Below are 22,228 nucleotides of genomic sequence, written 5' to 3'. Positions count from 1 at the left end.
CCAACCTTTCATGCCGCTGGCTCATCCCTCAGCTCTGGTTCTGCACGCGGAGAACTTGAGACAGTTGGGATCTCTATGCCTGTTTCAGGAAGTGAAGGACTGCCACATGATACAGGGGGAACAAATGCGGAAATGAGACTGGTGGGAGACAGAGTGCAGGGGCAGGGGAAATACTCCCAACAAGGCATGGCCTAGATGGCACCAACTTCCCGGTGAAAGTCCCAGGCACTGATTCAGCAAGACATGCAGTGGGTTGCTAGTCCCTGGTGCCTTTACATGCCGGTCCTCAAAGAGCTCTACAGGGCTTTAAAGGTGGGGCAGTCATATTCCCTCTGTTTTTACAGGCAGGGAAGGTGAGTCCCCTCACTCGGCCAGGGTCATGCAGCGCAGTCACCTTAAACCAAAACCGTTCTACTGAGAGCTGGGGGCGGATTGACAGACTTGGGTTTTCAGCCTTAAGCGTGTGACTGGCCCACCTTTCCCCGACTACCAGTTCTGGGTATGATGTGGTGCGTGTGTTGGGGGGTGGGGGATTCCTGAGGGTGGGGACTGGCTTGGTAGGAATTACAGAGGGCTCCATGTACTTTCATGCTGGGCCTGGCCTCAGTCTCCTGGGAGCTGTTTGGCTCCGAAAAGTGAAAGCAGCAGAAGTTTAAAGTTCAGTCAGAATTGCCCTGGAAAGTCCCATCTGCTAAGACTTCTTATCTAATGCATAGGGGCTGAGAAGCAAGGCCACGCCTATAGCCCTGCTGGCAGGGGGACTGGGAGGGACTCAGTGGGAGCTGGCTTATAGAAACAGGGGCTGTCCCTGGTAAATGGGGAGGGAGGCCCAGCTGCAGGAGCCACCAAGGACCTTGTCTATGCTGAGGTTGTCTGGTAGTCTCCCAGTGTCTTTTCCCTGGTGTTGGTAATGGTGCAATTGCTAGGTAAATGGGGCCCAGATGCTTTTACTGCCATGCCCGCTGAGCTACACACAGCTCTGCCAATGCCCCTCTGTCCTGACCAGCAGCCCCCACAGCCCCCCTTCCCCTAGTACCCTCCAGTGGAAACCTTGCTTCTCTCTTTCCCCCCGACAACCAGAGGCTGGTTCCAGTAGGTATTTTCCTTGCTGAATGCCCCATACGCACAGCTGTCAGTTGCTCTTCCCCCTACGCTGGGAGCTTTAGCTGTGCAAGGGGCCCCCTCCCCCACCCCCATTTGTTGCTCAAACTGTGGGTGGCCACTCCCTCCAGTGCAGCCGGGGAATTCCCCATGCCCATGTGACCTGGGGCTTCCCCCGGGACAATGCAGTAAGGCACAGAGGCTTGGTTTGGCTCTTCCTGCTGCTCCTTCTGCCTGAAGGGGACCAGCTTGGGGTCCCCTGGATCCTGGCTGCTGACAGACCTGAGCTGCTGTTCCTGCTCAGCAATGAGGTCGGGATAAGCTTCCAGCATGGCCCAGAAGAAGGCACCAAAGTCGCCCCATGTAGAACTCCTCCAGACCGAACTAGTCCCTCTCTCCATCCCCCTTCAAGAGACTACCAGTCACATCGGCCACCAGGCCCAGTGTGCCATCCAGGACACCTGGCCCTCCACCTTTCATGCCCTCCCCTGGGGGCCCCCCAGCACTCCAGCCTTTACGCTGCAGTAGTCACCTTGGGGAGCTGCCGAGTAAATGAAGTAAATGAGCAGCACTCCTTATCTTACTTGTGAACAGCAGCTTCTCCATGCCTGGCCCGTGTTGACACCTGGACAGGGAGCAGCTGGTGAAAGCTGAGCCCAGGCGCACCTCCTCTATAACTTCCCCCTGTGGCTTCAGGACTCCTCAGTGTTGTTAGTGCCCCAGTGTCTCCCCCCTCACTCCCACCTGCAACCTGCCAGAAGATTGTGTCCTTTCCAGTGAGACCCCAAGCTGGCCATGCTGCCTCACCTGTCCCTGGCCTCCCGGCACTGTTACTGCAACACACTATGATGCCACCTGCCCTGAGAGCAGTATGTCCCTAACAAAGCCACCATCCCCACCATTGCATCAGCCTGGTGCTTTGCTCTGCAGTGAATGCCGAGTCCAGTTCAAGGACGCTGTGGTGGTGTTCAGAGCCTTCCCTGAGGTTGGGCCTACCTCCCCTGGCAATCAGCTTTCCCTTCACCACTGGGCCGTCCCGCACCATGTGGGAGCCAGAGTTCTCGCAGGAGGTGGCCTGAGGCTGGAACAGACTCCCACAGGAGATCAGAGACCTCACTGTGATCAGAACAAAATGCAAAACTTGCCTCTGGCTTAGCCTGTAGCACACATGCAACCACCCCCTCATTTTCACCCCCTCCCGCGCAGTACATGCTAACCCAGCTCTCTGTCCCGCAGCCTGGGAGTGGGTCCTTGAAGCTAGAGTGGCGTTACTGTTTCTATCTTTAGAGGCCTTGGAGATGCTCAGGGGAGATGGGAGACAGGTCTGGCTAGAGAGGGAGTTCAGGAGGGGTTCATAGCTCTGCTTGGGGGTGGCTTTTGGCGCTGAAGTAATGACAGACGTTCTGTGCGGGACTGGAAATTCCCTTCAGATTTCTCACTCTTGTTCTGACTGCTCAGGGTGCGACAAGGACTGGTGTGAAACTCGCACGAGTGCGGCTCGTGGGCTCTCACACGTGTCTCTTGGTGTCTGGGGCCTTGGGCTCCAGTCTTCTGTGCAGATTTCTGTGGGGGCTGAGAGTTGGGCCCAGGTGGGGCTGCGGGCTCCAGCAGACAGTGGCGGGTGCTTAGTCTTGGTAGATATATTTCCATCTGGTCAGCCGTGCCCCCTAACCCAGCACTGGTGGTCCCATGGGGTTGGGGGGAGGGGTCTGGTAATCCAGTTCTGATTTTTCTCTCTTCTCCTGCGGACCCTGGCCCAGTTCATTCCCAGACCAGTCTGAGCTGGGGCAACCCACTCTGTCTCGGTGGATGAGGGGACTCCAGAGAATGGCAGGTGGTCTTCAGCTAATCTCCTGGATCCCTCCCACACTGTATCCCACGCCCCTGCTGCCTGCCCTTGAGTCAGGAAAGCAGAAGTGCTGTGGCTGCAGGGAGGGGGAGGGAGTGGAATTCCCCTAGGAGCTGCTGGCCAGCACTAGGTCGTGGTTCCCTTGCTGCCGCATCTCCCTGGGTCCGGGGGATGTATTCCAGGCTCCCTAGGGTTTGTGTCCTAGCAGGAACGACTCTACCCTTCCTGCCTCTGAGAGTCTGTCTGGGTTGCTCGGTTTGGGTCTCGGACAGGAGCTGGAGGGCCAAGCTCTCATGGGCTCTGCAGAGGCATAAGGATCCCCTCATGTTGCTAATAGGACTTGGCATTCGCTCTGGCCTCCTTAGCCACCTCTCTGTTGGCTGCTGAGCTGGCAAGGGGTGGGGGGACCTCTATTATTTGTGAGGCTCTTTGGACTCCTAGGATGAATGGGGTCCCTTCTGCCCATGATCTGTCTCAGGCTGCCTCTCTGTGGGCCCCAATCTGCATGCCCGTCGAGACTGTCCACATGGGATGCTCGGGCTGGCTGCAGTGGGGGTGACTGTCCTGAGCTCAGGTGGGGAATGCTAGGGGGTAGAAGTGAGTGAGTTGGGGTCACCTGGTAACACCCCTGCAAATGGGCCATAGAACCACCCCTAGCTGGACCTGGGCCTAGCCTGTGCAAGGCAGCTCTGCCCACCCTGCCTGTGCTCGGGAGAACCTGTTTGGAGAGTGGGTGGAGGCCAGTGAACCCACCGTCACTGAACCTGTTTCTCTAAGTGGCCCATGTTGGCAGGGAGCTGCTCTGTTCCCTTCTGCCCGACACCAGGAATTGGGCACCTTGGGGATCTGCTCCCCTGGCTGGGTGGGTATGTCTGTGCCAGGCTGATGTGGCATGGGCATTGAGGGGTTCCTCTCCCAATTCCAGGGCTGGGGGCATGGAAGCGTTTGTGTCTCTGTGGGGTAGTGGTGTGGGAGCGACAGGCTGGGCGCCGTGTGGGAACCGCAGCACTGACCCATCTCCTCCTCTGCAGGCTGCTGCACCTGGCAATCATCCATAGCTTCCCAGCACTGGCATTCTTCTGCATCACCCACCTGCCCACGGAGGTGCTGGAGATCCAGAATGACTTGTTCCAGGTATGTACTTGGGGGAGGAGGGTGCTCCAATCCAGGTGATCCCCCGTCAGCCCTCAGGAATGGCCTAGCAGGTGGACCTGTCCAGATTAGCCATTCCCCACACCCCCATTCCCCCAGGCCCTGGCCTTGTTCCTCATGCCCCCAAGGCTAGTGTCTTGGCCCCCTGAGGATCTGTGATGCTCTCACCCCCCAGGTCAACGCTGTAGGTATTTGGGGTGCCTTAGTTGAAGCAAGTTATGCAGACAGCAGCCTTTGGCTGGTGTGTGGGGTACCCAGATAGGACCCTGAAAATGCAGACACTCAGGCCGGCACTGTATGCAGCCCCATAGTTATCAGAGGCCCCAAGCCAACATGAGCACCCCTGGGGGTGGAGCTGCCTGGATCTCCCCCCAACCCACCCGGAGTGAGGACTGCGGTGTTTCCACTTCCCTCACCCAGGAGAGGCTGTGGCGGTTGGTAGCTTGTACTACTTCCGTGGGCCCTGCCTGGGGTGGCCCACTGCTGTCATCCCTTGCCAACTGCCCCAACCTGTGGGGCCCCTGTGCCCTCCCGATGCTACCCCTGACCCTTCACTGTCTTGCTGCCCACAGACCCCACTTCACCTGGCCGTGTACCTTGAGCAGCCCGACGTGGTGAGGGCGCTGATCCACAATGGGGTCAGCCTGGACCTGCAGGACCGCAATGGCAACACCCCTCTGCACGTAGCCTGCGAGCAGCAGAACCTGGAGTGCGCCGAGCAGCTGCTGCAGGAGCTGGGGGCGAGCACAGAGCCTCGAAGGAGCCTGCAGGACCTGCAGCTCCAGAACTGGCAAGGTGAGAAGCAAGGCAGGGGTGTCAGAGGCGGTGCCCAGCTCCATAGCTGCAGGGTAGGCGTGTGATGGGTGCTAGGGTCCACGCTGAGATGCCCTAGGCAGAGACCGTCTCTCTGTGCAGTGTTTGTGCTAGGCAATAGATAATGGGGCTCTGGTCCGCGACTGGGGCTCCTTGGTGCTACAGGAATACAGTACAATAATAGCTGCCTCTGGGTCTCTCTCCTCCCCAGGCTTAGCCTGTCTGCACATCAGCACTTTGAAGGGGAATCTGCAGCTGATGGGACTGCTGCTGCGGAGTGGAGCTGACATTAACGTCCAGGTAGTACACGGGCTGGTGGGTGAGGGCAGCTGGCCTTGGCACTGCCAGCTGTATTGCTCTGTGCACCTTCCCCAGATCAGTGTCCTGAGGAGTCTCTGTACCCTCCCGGTTTCTGGAAGCTGGTTCCCCAGGCGGCTGCAGGTTAGATGGGGCATGGGCCCTGGCGGGCACCAAACTCCCAAATGGACGTTCCCAGCTCCATGCCGAAGCCTCTCCAGATCTGCCTGGTGGCAGGCAGAGGGCAGGGCCAGCAGGTCCCCTTCAGGCTGGTGGCAGGTGCCCATTGTGATACAGTCTGTGCGCCCCATTGGGGTTCCATCCCCTCGCCCTGGGCCCTACACTGGCAGCTGCAGGGGCGGGACAAAGTGTGAACCCATTCTAACACACTGGGCACTGCCGTTTCCAGGACGGCACAAGTGGAAAGACGCCCCTGCACCTGGCAGTGGAGAGCCGTGACCGTGAGGCAGTTCAGTACCTGCTCAGCAAGGGGGCCCACGTGGATGCCCTGATGTACAACGGCTGCACCCCGCTACACCTGGCCGTGGGCAGGAAGGATGCTGCCATGGCGGCCATACTGTACCACTCAGGGGCTGACACCCTGCTGAGGAACATGGAAGATGAGACTGCCCAGGACCTGGCCGACGGCAATGATGATGTGAGTCTGTCCGTGTGCTCCGCTGTGGGGGAAACATGTGATGGGGTGTCCAGGGAGGAGGCCGTGGCCCTGGGACAGGAATGCTGGAGACGGTGGCTGCTCCAGTCCAGCAGGAGGCGCCATAGGGCTCTCAGGGGGAGTGTGCAGTTGCCCTATCTCTCCCCACCCTGCTTAGAGGGGCATGGCAGTGTGCTGTGTACTCTCATCAGCGCTAACTCGCCATTAGTTGTGCATTTCCCCTGGGGTGCGTGGGATGGCTGGGCTGTGTTGGCCCTGGCTCCAGATGCATTCAGTCCCCAGGGAACCTGCTCTCCTTTGGCCTCTCTGGCACTAACCCTGACCTCTCCATGCCTGTTGCCTTGGCAGCTCCTCGCCCTCCTGCCTTTCGATGACCTGAAGATCTCGGGGAAGCTGGTGGTGTTCTCCGACTGAGCGACCAGACTCTGACTGAGGGGTCCGCCCCTGGCTCCCTATGCCCGATGGGACCCGACTCACCCAGCCATGGCACTACAGCTGCAGGAGTGGAGCCGGCTCAGGAAATCTTTCCCCTTGTAGTGGGCTCAGTGGCCCCCAACTCTCCACCCAAACACCCTTCCCTGAGCAGGTGGAAGTTGGAGGAAGTTGCATGCGCTGCATGGGACCCTCGGATGATGCGTCGGGGCTGCTGCTGCTCTTTCCCCTGCCTGCAATGGGAGTGGCCAGCAGGGGGCTCTGGTCTCAGACTGCATGGAGGAGCAGCTGGGAGGGGGTGTTTCCTGGTCCCAGACTGTGCAGTAGGGAGTGCTTCTCCCCCACACCTCCAGACGCTGCTGGAGCAGTTGCAGGGGCTCCCACTGCCCTTCCCCAGGAGACGCAGACTCCCATAAACCCTTCTTCTGTACACTCAAGATCAGGACCTCGTGATTCCCTCAGTGACCACTGGGGGCTGTACGCTCTGACTTCTTGCCGCTTGAAGGCTTCAGCACCCCCATGAGCAGAATTGCCCTGTACCCCAGCCAGCCCCTCCCCAACCAGGAGGGAGCGGGGCCAGACTGGACATGAAGATGAAGAGGAGGGAGCCCTCCTCCTGTGGGTGGAGCTGGATGGGAGGTACAGGTTTCCTTCTGGAGAGGGGCGCAGAACCCAGTGCAGGGGCCCCTCTGCCTCTTCCCAAGGAAATCCCATACCCTGCTCCCTGAGATTCCCTGTCTGTCTCCCTATGTGAGCCCAGCTTAGCTAATGCTGCTCCCTGCTTGGGCAGTTCCGTCCAGGCAACTTGCACTCCCAGCTGCAGTTGTAGCTAGACTCAGAGGAGGGAGGGGCTGGGAGACCTGGTGTTTTATCCCCAGCTCTGCTACTGAGTGGCTGCATCACCCTGGACAAAGTGCCTTTCCCTTCCTTGTGCCTCAGTTTCCCTCTCTGAAAGGGTTTAACAACACCGACCCACCCTGCAGAGCAGTGCACACACGCTTGTGTGTGAGGAGCTTAATCCACTGACATCAGTAAAGGACCTGGAGATTCTCCAATGGAAGAGGCTGGAGAGGGGCCCAGGGTTCTTCCCCTGATGATTAGCCACTTCCCCTCTTCGGGCTGCCATGTGTGTCCCCACCCCACCCCCAGCATGGCTGCCTCCCTGTGGCAGGTGTGTAGATCAGGGGTTGCCAACCTCTGGCTCCGGAGCCACATGCGGCTCTTCAGAAGTTAATACGCGGCTCCTGGTATAGGCACCGACTCTGGGGCTGGAGCTACAGGTGCCAACTTGCCAATGTGCCGGGGGGTGCTCACTGCTCAACCCCTGGCTCTGCCACAGGCCCTGTATCCACTCCACCCCTTCCCACCCCCTCCCCTGAGCCTGCCGTGTCCTCACTCCTCCCTCTCCCCTCCCAGAGCCTCCTGCAGGCCACAAAACAGCTGATCGGGAGGGGGAGGCACTGATCGGTGGGGCTGCCAGTAGGTGGGAGGTGCTGGGGGCAGGGGGAGCTGCTGGGGGGCTGCTGATGTATTACTTTGGCTCTTTGGCAATGTACATTAGTAAATTCTGGCTCCTTCTCAGGTTCAGGTTGGCCACCCCTGGTGTAGCTAGTGTAGCATTTGGGAGCCAGGGGGGGAGCCATGGTGCCTGTGACCCCATGTAAGCTGGTGACATTCTCACCGCTTTGGAATGGCTGTTTATTGTGTGGGGGGCAAGTCCTGGATGGCGCAATCGCCTGGGATGCTCTGGAGAGCCTGTTCCCTTTTCCTGAATTCTTGGAAGGGCAGCTGCAATAGTTTTGCCAGGAAAAGCTGCAAAACTTCTTAGCAAACACTTCGTGAGCCTAGCCGCAGCCTCTGCGGCTCCTCTGGGCAGCTCAAATCATTGGCTGTCTTTATCTCTCTCCCTCCTCTTCTCCCCCCCCCCCCCCGGGTATTTTAGGACTTACACCCTGATGTGGTCACAAATGAGTTGAGTTTAAAGGCCTCAGCCAAAATCTAGTGGCAATGGCTCTGGAGCTGCTCAAACTAGCTCCATCTTCATTTTGATGTGATTGGTGGGGTCTGCCCAGGAAAGGCCCAGGACTAGAACAGTGTAGGGGGTGGGATGTAAGAGCCTTTTAAAATACTCTGGTTTCCCTTTTTAAAACAAGGTCTCAGGAAAAAAGTAATAATCTGTTCTGTGCTGCCCCCTTGTGGCTGTTGATGGTATTGCAGCACCTCCCCACGTTGGTGTTTTGCCAGCGCTCCTTGCGTGGCTAGGTCTCTCAGTCCTGAGCCCCTGGCAAGGTGTGGTTTGCTGGATGCTCTGGTGACGGGGGAGCTCTGGTGTCATGCTAGGGAAGCACTTATGGCCTGAGCTGTTGCCGGTGGTTAGGGAGGGGGCATTCAAATGTTATTTAAAGAATAAAGGGATCAATCCTGTAGAAAATTATCTCGGTATTGATACCACTCTTCTTCCCCCTCTCATGGCTCTGTGCAGAGGAAGCAGCCAGCCCAGGGGGGCTGCCACTACTCAGCCCCCAAAGGAGGCGCTCTGGGAGCTGGGGTGAAGTCATGGCAGCAGGATGGTGCAAGCGCTGGAGCTGTGGTTCTGGAAGTACATGTGCCCTGAGCCTGTTGGTGGAGGCTGACCACCAGTGTGCTAGGACAGGGCCTGGAGAATTCTGGGTGCCAGGCTGGAGCGCTGCCCATTCGGTCCTTGTCCCAAAGGCAAACAAACAAACTGGGGCCTTCGTTGGCCGAGTTGCACTTGGATCATTCCAAACAGCTTTCTGCAGGACCTTGTGTGGCTCAGAGGACCGAAGTGGTGAGAGCAGAGGCCTGGCAGTCAACGCTTTTGGGCTCTATTCTCAACTGCAGGAGGGGAGTGTGGACTGGTGTCTCACAAAACTGGGTGACTGGGCAACAAAATGGCAGATGAAATTCAGTGTTGCTAATGCGAAGAAATGCACATTGGAAAACATAATCTCAACTATACATATAAAATGATGGGGTCTAAATTAGCTGTTACTACTCAAGAAAGAGATGGTAGAGTCACTGTGGATAGCTGTCAGACAACGTCTGCTCAATGTGCAGCGGCCATCAAAAAAAGTTAACAATGTTAGGAACCATTAGGAAAGGGATAGATAAATTAGAAAATACCACAATGCCTCTATAACTCCATGGTATGCCCACATCTTGAATACGGTGTGTGGTTCTGGTCGCCCCATCTCAAAAAAGATATATTAGAAATGGAAAAGTTACAGAGAAGGACAACACAATAGTTAAGGGTATGGAACAGCTTCCCTAGGAGGAGAGATTAAAAAGACTAGGACTTTTCAGCTTGGAAAAGAGTCGCCTAAGGGGGTTATGATAAAGGTCTATAACATCATGAATGGTGTGGAGAAAACAAGAAAGTGTTATTTACCCAATGAAATGAACAGGCACCGTGTTTAAAACAAAAGGACCGTACTTCTCACAACGCAGTCACACTGTGGAACTTGTTGAGGGCGTGTTGCGAAAGCCAACACTGTAATAGGGTTTAAAAAAGAATTTGATAAATTCATGGAAGGCTAGGTCCATCACTAGCTGTTAGCTAAGGTGGTCATGGACACAACCCCATGCTCTGGGTGTCCCCAGGCCTCTGACTGCCAGAAGCTGGGACTGGTTGACTGGATGGATCGCTTGATAGTTGCCTTCTGTTCCTTCCCTTTGAAGTATCTGGCACCAGCCACCATTGGAAGACAGGATACTGGGCTAGATGGACCATTGGTCTGACCCAGAATGGCCATTCTGATGGCTAGGGGAGGAGACTGGCAGCCAGGGCTTCAGGCCTCTATCCCTCAGTTATCTCTGCAACTACTTTATGATGTTCCTAGGTGAGTAAATTCCTCCTCGGTGCCTCAGCATCCTATTCTATACAATGGGGAGACCGATGGACGCCCTCCCCCTCCTGAAGTGGAGTGGGTAAAGCACCCTGGAATCCTGTGATTGGGCTAGGAAAGGGCAAAGGCTTTTTCTTCTGTGGTGCATTTCATCTCTAGGCCATGGGTTTGAAACCAGAGTGGGATCTGGTGCTGTTTTGGTGGCCTAATTGAAATTTGTTTGGGAAGGGCAGGGAGGGTCCTATTCCCTGAGGTTCCCATCCCCAGGGGCACTGATTGGCCTCACTGCTGACAAATTGGGAGCCAGGAACTGAGTGGCACATAGAGATTGATCTCCCCGCTTTCCCATGGGGCAGGGATTGGTGGATAGCTGACACCAAGCTGCACTGGCTACAGCAGTGTGTGGAGATGGGACTCACTGTCCCGGGAGGAGGAGGGAGCAAGTGATGGGTTACAACCTCCTGGAAGCCCTGCTTTGTCTCCAACAGACTGGGACTGTCCTTCAGGGAGCAGCCCCAGGGGGCTGTGGAGGGAGGCACAGGCACATGGGGGGAGAGATCCGAGTGCCTCTCTAAGGCAAATCCACTTCAGCGTGTGACCTTACCCCAGTTGAGCTCTGTTGGCCCTGGGCTGCTGCCCCAGGCTGCTGGGCCAAGGTTGGGCGCAGGCTATGCTGTTCCCAGGGCGGGCTTCCATGTGCCTTCTGGGGCAGCCGCTGCCTGCAGCCCAGCTCTCTGGTGAAAGGTGTGTGACTGAACTGAAAGCCGCTCCCTGCCCCAGGCATGAGCCCCCATTGTAAGAGATCCCATGCTTGCCGCCTCCTGGAGCTGTGGTGGGCACTGGAGCTTGAATCCCAGTGCAGGAGGCTCTGGACTGAACTTTATCTCCATGTTCCCTGCATGCCTCAGTGCTCCCTCGAGGGCCTGGGGGGGCTGGAGGCAGTCTCTGCCCCTGAGGGGCTCGCTCTGGCTGCAAGGCCACTAAAGCTACTGAATGGGGGTGACCGGCAATCTTCTGGCCTAACTGCGGCTGCTTCTGACTCATGAGCTTGTCGGCGCTGCCAAGCCCCAAGCAGCTTGTGCTAGTAGCGTGAAGGAGCCACTCCCGGTGCTGGGAGGCAGCAGGAGGCTGTTCCTGCTCCTGAAGCCTGCACCCAGAGGGAGACACCAGCAGCTGTGCGAGTTGCAGTTATGCAGTGATGGATTAACACAGGGGCCCATGTGGCCTGTGCGCGGGGGCCCTGGGTATGGGGGACCCAAATGTTCTGTGTCCTGGGCCCCAATAAAATTAAACCTGCTTCTACTCAGTACCCTGCTACCTCACTTTGTCCCCCGCAGCACTGATCAGGCCCTTGGACCCCCCTCCCACAGCCCCCTGCTGCCCCACTCTTTCCCCCCCCCACTGATGCCCCTCGACCGCACCTGCTGCCCCACTCTGCCCACCCCCACTGATGCCCCTTGACCCTCACCCACAGCCCCCTGCTGCCCCCCCACTGTGCCCCTCAACCCTCACCCACAGCCCCCTGCTGCCCCCCACTACCCCTTCCCCGCTGCTGCCCCTCGACCCCCAGCCACAGCCCCCTGCTGCCCCGCTCTGCCCCCCAAGCCGTTTCCCCTTCGCTGGCCGAGGCACGGGCTGGGTCACTCCCCCGAGGCTCCTGCCCTCGGGGCCCCTCCCGGCCGCCGGGCGGCGCTGTGGGGAGCGGCGCGGCTGCGCTCTGGGCCGAGCGGCGCGGTCCCTGTCTCTGCCGCCGCCGCCGCCGCACGCCGGACTGGACGCAGCCGCCGCGGGGAGCTCATGGGCGCGCGGGGCGGCCGCGGAGCCGCGCGCACCGGCCCGGCCGGCAGCTTGGGCCGCAGGTGGGGGCGGGGGCTCCGGGGGGAGCTTGGATCCCGCCGGCCGCAGCGCTGGCTCCGCGCCCGGGCCCCGCCGGGGCGGGGGGCAGCGGCTGTGGGGGCCTCTGTGTGGGGAGCGGCCGGCCCCGGCTGGAGCCCCACTGGCCACGGTGCGGAGCCGGTTTGGGGAGGGCTGTGGGGCAGCCGCCTCCTGCAGCGGGGCTCAGCCCGGGGTCGGGGGCAGGCTCCCCGGGGAGGTCCCGATCCGGGCCCGGGCTGGCCCCTGCTGCAGGGCTGGGCGGCTCCAGGGGGCTGGGCAGACCCGAGTCCGTGCTGGAGCGGGGCGCTCAGCCTGGCTGTCACCCTCCCAGCGTGTCCCCGTACAGCAGCCCCTGGGGCGGGAGCGGGCCCCGAGCGCTGCTGCCTGCCCAGGCCACAGGTGGGTGGTTGGGCAGCTGCCCGAGGCAGGGCTGGCACTTGCCTAGAGGAGCCGGCGACTAGATTAGCCCCTGCGGGCCCTTTCCCTGAGCCACGTCTTGGCCCAAGCCTGAATTGGGGAAGTGGGCAGCCATGCCTTGCTTGTGGTGACATCTCCGTTTGTGGCGTGGTGGGAACAGCGCAGGGCATCTGCCTCTGGCCTGCAGGGTCCTTGTGGCCATGTGTGTTCAGGACGAGGCCTTTATTAGCAGCAGTCCCTAAGGAGGGCTCTGGTTTTGGGGTAGAGCCCCCAGAGGCTGGTGGGATTGAGCCAGTGAAGAGGTTTTTCCCTGGAAGTTGCCTGTGTGTGTGTGCGTGGGGGGTAGGTTCCATGCTTTCTAGGGGTGCTCGGTGTCTGCGGGGTCTGGGTCTCACTGGGCAAATTGACCAATGTCTCCAGTATGCTGGAGCAGTGATTCTCAATGAGGGGTCTGGGCCCCCTTGGGAGGCCGCCAACTGGTTTCAGGGAGTCTGCCAAGCAGGGCCGGTCTTAGACTCACTAGGACCCACGACAGAAAGCCAACGCCCCGCTGCACAGGACTGCAGCCCAGGGCACCAAGCCCTACCACCCAGGGCTAAAGCCAAATCCTTGAGCAGCTTAGCTTCATGGTGTCCCTGGTGGCACGGGGCCCTGGGCAGTCACCCTGCTTGCCACTCCCTTATGCTGGTCTTGGCATTTATATGCAGAAAACCAGTTGTTGTGGCACAGGTGGGACATGGAGTTTGTATAGCATGTTGGGGGGGGGGGGCCTCAGAAAGGAAAAGGTTGAGAACCCTTCTGCTGGAGGAAGGAGTAATTCAGGGGATCCCCCTGAGAATGGGTCCTCTGGTGGTATGTGACACTTAGATCAGGGTTGGCTGGAACTAGATTTCCCTGGGCTCAGCCGCCAGTCACAGCCCTTAGTTTCTAAGCTTTTCCCTTCCCCTAAGGTGTTCTCCAGAGTCCCCATGGCCTGGCTAGGACTGTCCCAGGCCTGATCACTGCAGAGGGGCAGCTCTTTTCAAAAGAGCTCAGCATGCTCATTCGGGGCCAGATTGTCAAGTGCTCAGTTCCCACTGAGGCACCAGAGTCAGGAGCATATTTTCTGTAGCACTCCGTTCCCACTGTGATGCTCATGGCCTGATTTTCTATAGAGCACTGAGCTCTCTTGGAAAATCTGGCCCTACTAGACAAATCAAAAAAGGGAGAATGCTGGTAACTTGGCACCACCTGTTAGTTCTGGGGGGGGAAGCCTAAAACCCCCTTAAAACCTTTGAAGCAAGAAATGGTCCCCCCAGATCAGAGTGCCCCCTCACAGGCCAGAGAAGCCCAAGGTCTCCTGGAGCCAGGCCCTTCCCTTGTTGACTGAGTGATGTTGACACCCTCTGTTCCACCACCGCAAGAGTGTCCTGCTGGTAATACTCTGCACAGGGAGCTAGATAAGGTCTGCCAAGCTCACCATGGCCCTGAAGGCTGCTGAGGGAGAGACTTGTTGCAGCCCATGCACCCCCTCACTCCAGGCTCCGTGCTGCTGGCAGATCAGGCACTGCCAAGGCCAGTCAGCTGAAGGAATCCAGGGGCTATGGCTCATCCGTTGGGTGGGATGGGAACTCCCACTGGGCGGATGAACATAACCGGTCATGAGATCTCCCACTCCACAAGGAATTGAAGAAAAGTCACTGCAAATGGCACTCACATCTGGTTTGGCCTCTCTAAATAGGCATCAGCAGCTGTGTCAGGCATGGGGTGGTCAGGAGTGAGGAGCATGGGTGGAGCTGCATGTGAGGAGCCCAGCATGGGGATAGTAGGAGGCTGTGGGTCAGGATTATGGAGCACTGGCTGAGCTGGGGGTGGGAGGAACCCAGGGCTGGAACAGCAGGGTGGGGCCTGCAGGTTGTGACTGAGGAGCCCATGGGGCAAGGGGATTTGTTATGTTCTAAGGGTTCCTCTCTCCCCTTCCCTGTGGTCTTAGAGCTGAGCTAGGTTAGGTGCATTTTACTCTGCACTCCTAGTCCAGGGCCCAAGTACTGAGGTGCCTGAAAGGCTAAGTTAGAAACTCCAGCGGGAGGGGAGGGTCAGGGGCTCTGTCCCGCCCTGGCTCTGGGATTGTGCGTCAGAAAGCTGCCCCGTCTCTGGGAAGGGGAACAGTAGCTGAGTTTGTCCGCCCAATTTCCTGGCTGCTCTGTGGGCCTGAGCCTATGAAAGCTCCTTTCATGCCTGGTGAGTGCTGTCGAGCTGCGGCTGTGTGGTGCTACCTGTAACACTAGCCACCCTGTTGGAGAGGGGAGGGACCTGGTGTGTGGAATTGTCTGGTGGGGCCTGCTAGCTGCAGGGATAGAGCGAGCCATTGTCCGGCTGCACCCACCCCTTGGCTGTGGGCCTGGGATACCAGAGCTGTTACTCCTCCCACGGGGGCCTGGATGGGGCCAGGGAGGCATCAGCAGGCACCACCCAACAACCAAACCATTTATCACTCGCCCTCTCTGAAATCTCCCCAGTCCTAGGGATTACCAGTGGTGGAGGCTGACCTTAGCTCTCGCCCCAGCTGACCCCTCCTGCTGTCCTCAGCACAGCTGCTGGGCCAAGTATCAGGTGGGAGGGGCACACCATGTCTGCTAGCCCTGACCCCAATCCTGCAGTTCAATCTAGTTTAAATCTGACCTCAATGAAGCAGGGGGCACTTCTCCTGCTGGCCCCGCTCCAGTGCCCACAGTACCAGGGCCACTGTGATCAATGAGGATTTAATTTTGAATGAGGACAATTCAGACAAATCAGGTGGGGGTGTATATGTACTTTCACCCCATGTCTACGGTTGGGCCCAGGGGTTAAATTACAAGAACCCCATGTGTCTGTGTCCTTTGCTGCAGGAGATGCTAATGAGGGGAGCAGAGGTGGGATTTCTGTGGGATGGTGCTAAGTCAGTGATGCCCTCAGTGTCACTAGCGAGAACCCAGCCTGCACAGAAATGTTCTCAGGGCCCTCTTCCTTAGGGAAACCAGGGTTATCGAACTGTCCCCCTGTTGTCAGCACCCAGCTGTTGCAGCTTGTGCTAATGTATGTGAACCAGGCAGTCCCAGAGAGGAGCAGTGGTTTGAACTTCTCTCTGGGTTGAGAGTTTCTGTATTGTTAGTCACATGAGGAAGGGAATTTTCTGTGCAAATTGTGGTGTCTATCTTGACAAGGTCCTTACAGTTTGGGAAGTGGGTTCTAGCCCAAATAAATTTGTTAAGTCTCTAAGGTGCCACAAGGACTCCTCATTGTTTTTCCCAAGGCTGTTTGGGGAAGGGAAATGCCACACAGGTCTTTCCCTGAGAGGGAAGGGAGGGGTTGTAGGTGGTGGGATGTCAAAGGCAACTTTCTTTCCTGTCTTTCCTCTAGGCTGCTAAGGGTTAAATTTATATCCATGATCCCCATAGCCCTGATACTGCAGTGTCCTCTAAGGAGGCTCCCTAGGGGACCCGTCAATGCACTTCTGTTATAATGAACACTTTACCCTTCTCTGGCCCCTTCCATGAGAGGACCTTGCAGCAGTTGAGACATTAATTCAGGCTTGCAGCCCCTGAGGGAAGAGACTATCATCATCTCTGTTTTACAACCAGGGAAACTGAGGCGTGAACCGGGGAAGGGACTTGCCCAAGGCCATAGATTGAGTCAGCAATTGCCAGGAATAGAACCCAGGAGTCCTGACCCTCCAGTGCCCTGATCTCAGTTAGTAGGTGGCTATGACCCAGTCTAATTGCCATGGGCAGATGTGTATATAGAAAGTCATCGTTTTGGGGATGCAGCGACCCCAGCATCCGCTGACCCAGATCCCCACCTTCCATGCAGGCCTTGTTCCTGTTCTTGTAATGTAACGCTGTCCCAGGATATGAGTTAGAGGTGAGGGCAATACTGGGCCTATCCTGTTGAGGGGAGAACCCCAGTCGGTCCCTGTGGACCCCGACTGTGTTAATGGTGGCAGATTAGTGGCTAAGCCAGTGTTGTGTGAACGCTGGATACTCCCAAGGAGGGTGGTGTTAAAATCCCCACCCCAGATGCCTATGGGAAAGTTCCTGAGCCCAGATGCCCAGACGCTCTCTCTGGCGTTGAGGATGAGCCTTGGTGATTTCAGCTCTAGTGAATGGCCTTGCACGTTCTAAGCTGTGTGTGTCCGGTCACCGCTCTCCCCTTGTCCCCTGAGAGCCCCAGAAGTTCTTCCCCCTCCCAGTCCCACCTCCATCTGCTGCAGCAGGATGTGTGAGGGGGAACTCCCAGCTGGGCCCTCCCCTGAGCCACAGCTGTTGTTTGCTTTACAGGAAGGTGCTGAAACAGGAGCTGCTGCTTCCATTTCCTGGCTTCCCCCTTTCCTCCCAATAAAAGATTGGCTGAAGATGAAACACCTGCCAGTGAGAGCCCCAAAGAGGAAAAGTATTTGGAGCTAGTGTGTGTCTAAAGCCATGTCACTAGCACCATCCCAGACACTCCGAGAGCCTGAATGTTCAGAGGTGCAAACATCCTGGCTCCGAAATCCTGAGCAAACAACATTCCTTTCTCTTGTGCCCTTGACCTCCAAGCGCCCTGCACACTGGAATTGCTTCACCCACCCCAAAACGTCGCCCTGGTGGTGGACGCAACAACTGTTTGGCAGGCTCACAGCAACACCGAATGAGAAGGGAGGAAGACTCTTGTGCCCAGCTGAAACTGGGGAGGCTGAATGGAATTTAGCCAGGACACATTTAAACTGAGAAGTTTCCCGTGTTCCCTGGTGACTTACACCAATGTTCCATTTGGGGTGAACTTTGATCACAGTGTCCCGTGTTGAAGGTGCACCTGGGTAACTCTCAAAGCAGGGGAAGGGGATCTTACACTCCCAGCTTGCTGCTGACATGGTGACTGGGAAGGTGGTAGGAATCCTCGCAAAGCCATAGGAAAGTGCTGATCTCTGTGTTCGTTGGTGTGCTGAATGGCTCCTGAGCCGTAGGGGGTGGGGAAATCTGCCACAGGCCGCATGTGCTGTGGCACATTCTGAGTGTTTTTGGCTGGGCCAGTGGCCCCCCCTGCAGCTCCCCGCCCAGATTGCCATCTCTTGGCAGGTTGTGCCTGGCTGTCGTGCTGACTGCTGTCCCCACCATGGCTGCCAGTGACGTCGTATCAGCCGCCCTACAGGACTCGTGGGGGGACTTCTGGCTCTTCCGGTTCTTCCTCAATGCTGCGGGCTATGCGAGCATCATGGTACCAGGGTTTCTGCTCATCCAGTACTTCAAGAGAAAGAATTACCTGGAGACAGGTAAGAGGGGTCCAATGCACCTCAATTCCAGCCTCTGTCCCCCTGGGCTCGCCTCAGACCTCCGCCAATGCACCTCAGTTCCAAACCCCAGCTTCTCTACCTCTCTGTTGTTCCAGCCCTGAGCCCCTTGCAGAGCTCTCTCGCTGCTTCAGTGCCAGCTAGGGGCTACCCGGAGACGGCTAAACTCATCTAGCTCATCTGCATGGCTTTATCTCAACTGTGGCTGTTTCCTGTTAGATATTCTGGAATCTGTTAAAGGCAACCAACATAGAGCACTGTGGGTAATGTGCAGAGCCCCTCAGATCTGCGAATGGGTGAGCTCTCGGCTCTGGGCACCTGCCTAGTGTCTGTTCTCAGCTGGGAAGGGCCCTGTTGGCAAAGGAGGATTGCGGGGGGGGGGTGAGCAAGCCAATTGAAGGTGCTTTATAGATGCAGCCCACAGAAGGCCCCAGGCTCTACCTTGCGACAGCCCAGACAGGTTGGTGGGTGGGTGGGAAGAAAGCCTTCCTCCTGAGTTAACGTGACCTCCCTGGTTCTCTCAACTTTCCAGGCCGTGGCATTTGCTTCCCCATCATCAAGTCATGCGTCTTTGGCAGCGAGGCCAAGTCCGCACACCCAGATGATGTCTCCTTGGCAGCCCGGAATGAGACCATGGAGTCCTCAACGGCCCAGCAGGTCCTCAAGCTGCTCTTCTGTGCTGCTGGCCTCCAGGTAGAGCCCTGACGTGTTCATGGCCATCCTGCCATGGGGCGGAGATGGAGCTATGACCTGGCACAGGTTGCCAGTTGGTGGCCTCAAGAGACTGAGTCCCAGCATCCAGTGTTCTCATGGAGTTTTGCCTGGCAGCATTGCATGCTGGGACACGGAGTCTCTGTGGGGCACTCCTTTTTTGTGTGCTCCAGGCTGGTTGCCAGCGTGGCCCTTTGGGTGTCTTGGAGAACCATTCAGCCAGCGTCGGGTGGGTTGGAAGTTATTGTCTATCTGCTCTCCACACACCTGGATGGGTGAGCTGCTGCCATTTAGAAGTGGTTTTTGAATGCTGTTTGGCCCCCCGCACTGTGCTTCATGCATCAGAGCACTACACAGTTTAACCCGTGTTCTCACCTCTGGGACTGGAATGTCCTAAGCTCAGGTTCTGCCCACAGGTAGATTTTATTAGGAAACTGAAAAAAATCTCTCTGGTGTTTGAGTTCAGCTGAGATGAATAGGAAACTGTGATCCTGCTTCTCTGAGTCACAGCTACGGGAAAAATGCCCAAAATGCCGCCTGAACAATGAGAGGAGGAACTGCCTCGTGGTGAAGGCACTGGATGGGGACTCAGGAGATCAACGTTCAGTTCCTGGTTCTGTCACAGACTCGCTGTGTGATTTAGGGCAAGTCACTTTATCTCTCTGTATGTCAGTTTCCTAGCGGTACAGTGGGAGGTAGGAGAATAACTCCATTATGTCTGTGAGGAGCTCCGATACTGTGGCAGCAGGGCCATGTAAGTACATCGATGGACAGATGATAGCCGTCATGGAGGGCAGTTTCCTCTGCTGGGTTTGCAATTAGAATTGGTTTTTATTTAAGAAATGACCTAGGAAAACCTGTGTTAATACAAAACCTGCAAAAACCTGTGTTAATACACCACCGAGGCTACAGAGTTAAAGAGCAGGAACTGCAGCGTGAAGGTTCCACTGACATCAGGATCTTGGGCACGTCTTTGCCATGTTGTCTGTTCCTGTTTTTCTGGTTAAACGGCCAGCTTAATACAGAACTGTTTATCTTGTGAAGTGTATCCCATAAAGTGTACAAGGGCAGAGTTAATGCGACAGCTGGGATGCTTGCTTTGTCACTTCCTGTGTTGTTTGAGTTTGTGGCTGTGCACTGGAGAGCCAGAACAGGTTTTTCACTGGGTATTTATAGCCTTAACTGTAGGGGGAGCTGCCCTTGGGTGGAGAGTGCTCTCCAGATCTGTGCGTAATGAAATGCTGCCCATTGATCCCTCTGCACACAGCTGGGCAGGAGCCAGGCTGACTTCTCCCCTGGCTCTCTGGTCGGGGCAGTGGGAGTGAGGATGAAGTAGCTGGGCAGGCTGGTTCACTGCTGACGTGATGGTGGCGGCAGGCACCATCTCCTTGCTGGGTGCATTGGGTATGCAGTGGGGGGGCCAGGTCCCTGCTGGCTGCAAATGGAGAGATGCTCAGACAGGCCTGTTCCTCCCTGCATGTGGTGGCTGCTGGCTGCCATCCCTACTCCTCACTCACCCTCTGCTCTTTGTGCCTTGCAGGCTTCCTACCTGACGTGGGGTGTCCTCCAGGAGCGTGTCATGACCCGGACGTATGGGGCCACTGAGACCAATCCTGGCGAGAAGTTCAAAGACTCCCAGTTCCTGGTCTTCATGAACCGGATCCTGGCCTTCACCGTAGCAGGCCTGTATTGTGCCCTGACCAAGCAGCCGCGCCACGGCGCCCCCATGTACAAGTATTCTTTTGCCTCACTCTCCAACATCCTCAGCAGCTGGTGCCAATACGAGGCACTCAAGTACATCAGCTTCCCTACCCAGGTGCTGGCCAAGGCCTCCAAGGTGATCCCAGTCATGCTGATGGGCAAGCTGGTGTCGCGCAAGAGCTATGAGTACTGGGAGTACCTAACGGCGGTGCTTATCTCGGTGGGGGTCAGCATGTTCCTGCTCTCCAGCGCCCCCGACAAGCACCTCTCCACCGTCACCACCTTCTCAGGCGTGGTCCTCCTGGCTGGCTACATTATCTTCGACAGCTTCACCTCCAACTGGCAGGACGCCCTCTTCACCTACAAGATGTCCCCGGTGCAGATGATGTTTGGGGTGAACGTCTTCTCCTGCCTCTTCACGATGGGCTCGCTGCTGGAGCAGGGCGCCCTGCTGGAATCAGCCCGCTTCATGGCCCGCCACTCCGAGTTCGCAGTCCACGCCGTGCTGCTGTCCATCTGCTCCGCCTTTGGCCAGCTCTTCATCTTCTACACCATCAATCAGTTCGGGGCGGCCGTCTTCACCATCATCATGACGCTGCGCCAAGCTTTTGCCATTCTGCTCTCCTGCCTCATCTACGGGCACGCCATCACCGTGGTGGGTGGGCTGGGCGTGGCCGTGGTCTTTATGGCTCTCTTCCTGCGTGTCTATGCTCGCAGCCGCATGAAGAAGCGTAGCAAGAAGCTGCCCGCCAGCGAGGTCCCAGTACAGAAGGTTTAGGGGCCGTGGCACAGACTGTGCCCTCCTCCCCTCTCCCACTGCAGGGCACTTGCTTTATTTCTCTTCTCTTCATGAACCTACTGAGGAGTGGGGGAGAAACAATGACTCCTTTTGCCAACTGCTTTTCCTGGACAAGGAGCTGGAGTGGGCTTGGAGAAAGCGAGGTGCTTTCCGGGCCTCCACCGCACCTTTCTCCTGTTGCCTTAATAGGTCTGAGTATTTCAATTCCCTGAGATGGCCCCAGGAAGGGAGCAGGGGCAGGTCTAGTTCCCAGGAGTGCAGGGGGGTTAACTCCTGCCCTAGCTCCATCTGGTACTTGGGGCTTCTCTTTAAGATTATTTATGAACAACGGAGCTTTATTCCCTGGCACTTTCTTGTCTCCAGCTTCACTCCCCATTTCTTTCCTCACTACAGAGCCGATAGCAGGGAACGGCAAGAAAACACTATCATTTTTCTTTACAAATATGTATGATTGGGATGGAAGCTCCAGTCTCAGCCTGCCCCAGCAGCAGGTGGTGTAGGGAGTGAGGCAGGAGTGCTGGCTGGATGCGGGGGGGGCTCCCAGCTACGTCAGTCCCAGCCTTTCCAACAGGAGGCACTGTAGGGAATGGGGCAGGAGCGTGGGGCCTCCCTAGCCACATCCCATTCCAGGGCTGGTAAAAGAGCTGCTGTATAACAGTCTGGATTTGTGGCAGGTCAGTGCACTACGCTGTCCCTGCTGGGAGCCTTCTCCATTTCTGTCTCCTGGCCCGGCTCTTACGCTGTGATGCACGCAGGCTCCATTCTGTTTGCATTTTGTGCTGCTTTTCCTTTCTCGTTTACGTTTACTCTTGTCATGGGTTTGAACTAGAACGCCCAGGATCCCCTGAGAGTGCTTTCTGCTCTCTGGCTTTGGGAATTTGGAATTGGCTGCTACCGTTTAGAAAAGCACAAAGATCCCCTTCCTGAAATATCCCTCCTTGTTTCTCCTTTTCCTGCAAGCAGGAGGTGCCAGCATCAGCCCACTCAGCAGCCTGGCGAGGGCTATGTGATATGCAGCGATCCCAGAGACAGGACAAAGCCCAGCCAGGTTCCTTTTCCCTGCACGGGGCTGCTCTCAATCCTGGGTGCAGGGAGCCACTTGCCCTGGCTACACCTCGGGAACCTGGGTTTGAGGCAGTAACTGTTTTGTCTCCAAACAGACCGGGCCCCCCCATTTGCTAGGGGAATGGTTTGGGTACTTTTAAAATGCAACTTGGTCTCTTTTTATTTTACTAAATTAAAAAGCTGCTGCAAA

At 57.1% G+C, this 22,228-nt stretch overlaps 2 protein-coding genes and 1 long non-coding RNA gene across 8 annotated transcripts in view; 2 read left to right on the top strand and 1 right to left on the bottom strand.

Annotated features, from left to right (window-relative positions):
• The window catches only part of LOC144263024 (uncharacterized), a 1,369-nt gene extending 227 nt beyond the window's left edge, over positions 1–1,142 (bottom strand). The window contains exons 1-2 of the long non-coding RNA XR_013345696.1: positions 1,051–1,142; positions 6–99 (exon numbers count right to left, since the gene is read on the bottom strand). This is a non-coding gene — a long non-coding RNA (uncharacterized LOC144263024). The remainder of the gene's footprint in view (positions 1–5; positions 100–1,050) is intronic.
• The window catches only part of NFKBIE (NFKB inhibitor epsilon), an 18,400-nt gene extending 9,646 nt beyond the window's left edge, over positions 1–8,754 (top strand). The window contains exons 2-6 of the mRNA XM_077813596.1: positions 3,982–4,084; positions 4,675–4,897; positions 5,127–5,215; positions 5,622–5,870; positions 6,237–8,754. Of these exons, the coding sequence (XP_077669722.1) occupies positions 3,982–4,084; positions 4,675–4,897; positions 5,127–5,215; positions 5,622–5,870; positions 6,237–6,302 (730 nt within the window). The 3' untranslated portion in view covers positions 6,303–8,754. The remainder of the gene's footprint in view (positions 1–3,981; positions 4,085–4,674; positions 4,898–5,126; positions 5,216–5,621; positions 5,871–6,236) is intronic.
• SLC35B2 (solute carrier family 35 member B2) lies at positions 6,824–22,228 on the top strand. Of its 6 annotated transcripts, XM_077813590.1 has the most exons (5): positions 6,824–6,959; positions 8,803–10,180; positions 17,551–17,744; positions 18,295–18,455; positions 20,014–22,228. In XM_077813590.1, exons 2-5 carry the CDS (start codon positions 10,086–10,088, stop codon positions 20,950–20,952), a joined length of 1,389 nt encoding a protein of 462 aa, XP_077669716.1. In that variant the 5' UTR covers positions 6,824–6,959; positions 8,803–10,085; the 3' UTR covers positions 20,953–22,228. The 6 variants fall into 6 exon arrangements, with proteins under 6 accessions (XP_077669716.1, XP_077669717.1, XP_077669718.1 ...); XM_077813591.1 differs by lacking the exons at positions 6,824–6,959; positions 8,803–10,180 and adding an exon at positions 11,938–12,045; XM_077813592.1 differs by lacking the exons at positions 6,824–6,959; positions 8,803–10,180 and adding an exon at positions 11,947–12,045 and having other exon boundaries at positions 16,774–17,744.

This window comes from Eretmochelys imbricata, chromosome 3 (assembly GCF_965152235.1).
Source record: "Eretmochelys imbricata isolate rEreImb1 chromosome 3, rEreImb1.hap1, whole genome shotgun sequence".
Taxonomy (NCBI): domain Eukaryota; kingdom Metazoa; phylum Chordata; order Testudines; family Cheloniidae; genus Eretmochelys; species Eretmochelys imbricata.
This window is presented reverse-complemented; position numbering and strand designations above follow the sequence as displayed.

Bases quoted from the DNA above. Each gene is read 5' to 3' on its own strand.
- SLC35B2 (XM_077813590.1), top strand. From the start codon at position 10,086: ATGGCCATTCTGATGGCTAGGGGAGGAGACTGGCAGCCAGGGCTTCAG. The intron at 17,745-18,294 runs GTAAGAGGGGTC...TCAACTTTCCAG, and splicing joins AAAGAATTACCTGGAGACAG to GCCGTGGCATTTGCTTCCCC. The intron at 18,456-20,013 runs GTAGAGCCCTGA...TGTGCCTTGCAG, and splicing joins TCTGTGCTGCTGGCCTCCAG to GCTTCCTACCTGACGTGGGG.